At 47.4% G+C, this 1232-nt stretch overlaps 1 protein-coding gene across 1 annotated transcript; it reads left to right on the top strand.

The window, feature by feature from the left end:
* Positions 1-59: 59 nt before the first annotated feature.
* On the top strand, positions 60-266 carry LOC108554770 (uncharacterized; the record flags this gene model as incomplete). Its single annotated transcript, XM_017910140.1, has 1 exon — positions 60-266. A coding segment is annotated over one exon (207 nt), but the record flags the coding sequence as incomplete, so codon positions are not given.
* Between the last annotated feature and the right edge of the window lie 966 nt (positions 267-1232).

Raw genomic sequence — 1232 nt, 5'->3', positions numbered from 1 at the left:
GTCTGCGAAGTTAGAATAGGAGCGAAAGACATATCAATCACACCTATCTCACGTTTCAGAGGGCATACGAGACGCCGGAAGCGGCAAGGTGACGAAGAGGGCGAAAGCCGTGGACCCAGACGCCGAGGATAGTCGCGACAACGAGGACTATTACTACGAGGACGTGGATGAGAGGAACAATCCGACGAACGAGGCACCAGCCGTGCCACCTGGATTCCTCAGTCCGTCTGTGAGAGAGTACCTCGATCTCGGTAAATCGATACCCGGTACGTAAACAAGTTCATCTCGCGAAACGTTCGCCACCGAAAGCTGTTGCTTCGACCCTCCATCGACCCAACGGGGGTCCAGGAATTTTCTTCTCGCCTTTTTCTCTTATTTCTTCTACCTCTGCTTTCTCCACCACCGTGTTACCCTCTATCGTCTGCTTTGACTCCAATTCCTTTCTCTTCGCGGGATTCATTTGTTTCCAAGTTCTTCGATTTCTTCACCGAGAGGTTCAAGATCTTCTGAGATCGCGCCTGGGTGCAGGAGAGAGAGGAAGTACTCGGAGAAACAGCTTCCGGGATGATTATTCGAAGGGAAATTCAGGTTGCCGAGTGTACCAGAGCTGGGTTCGAAGATTTTATTGCTAACAGTGGAGAAGAGCTTCGATTGGAACACGATTTAGATACTCACTGACCAAGACTCTGTCACGTTAGCTGACGAAGGCTGTCTTCACTGCTACCATCGCTATGTAGACACCAGACATGTTTGTCTTAATACACTGCCCACTTTAGAACTCTGATATTTCGTGTTAGGTATCCGTAACTCTCTCGGAGAAGAGAGATATTCTCGATTTCCTAGAAGTCCGTTTCCCTTGATAGCTGGCTCACCAGATATGGTCACGATCTATGGTCAGTTAACGTGGCTAGACTGTATTTGGGTTGTGGCGATCGCGAATTGATCGGGTTAACAGATAATCGCGAGACCAGGCTTGAGCAACTGGTATGCAAGATGATTTCGATGTTGAACATAATGACACGCCTTTTTAGGTTCCAATTTGTATCTTGCGAAAAGGTACGGTATTCGAGGGATTGGTACCGGGGATTTCTAAAATCGCAGGAATCGATCATCCATCGATTTCATTGTAAACGTAAATAGCTACCACTAATAAGAGTTAGAAAATGTGTGAAGATCGGGATTTGACACCGGACTGAGCAACGTGCTGTCATTTCTCTCCTCGTCTGATATTT

Source organism: Eufriesea mexicana, unplaced genomic scaffold (genome assembly GCF_001483705.2).
Source record: "Eufriesea mexicana isolate 0111107269 unplaced genomic scaffold, ASM148370v2 C37747679, whole genome shotgun sequence".
NCBI classification, from domain to species: Eukaryota; Metazoa; Arthropoda; class Insecta; order Hymenoptera; family Apidae; genus Eufriesea; species Eufriesea mexicana.
Note: the sequence above shows the minus strand (reverse complement) of the source record. Positions and strands in the feature narration are given on the sequence as shown.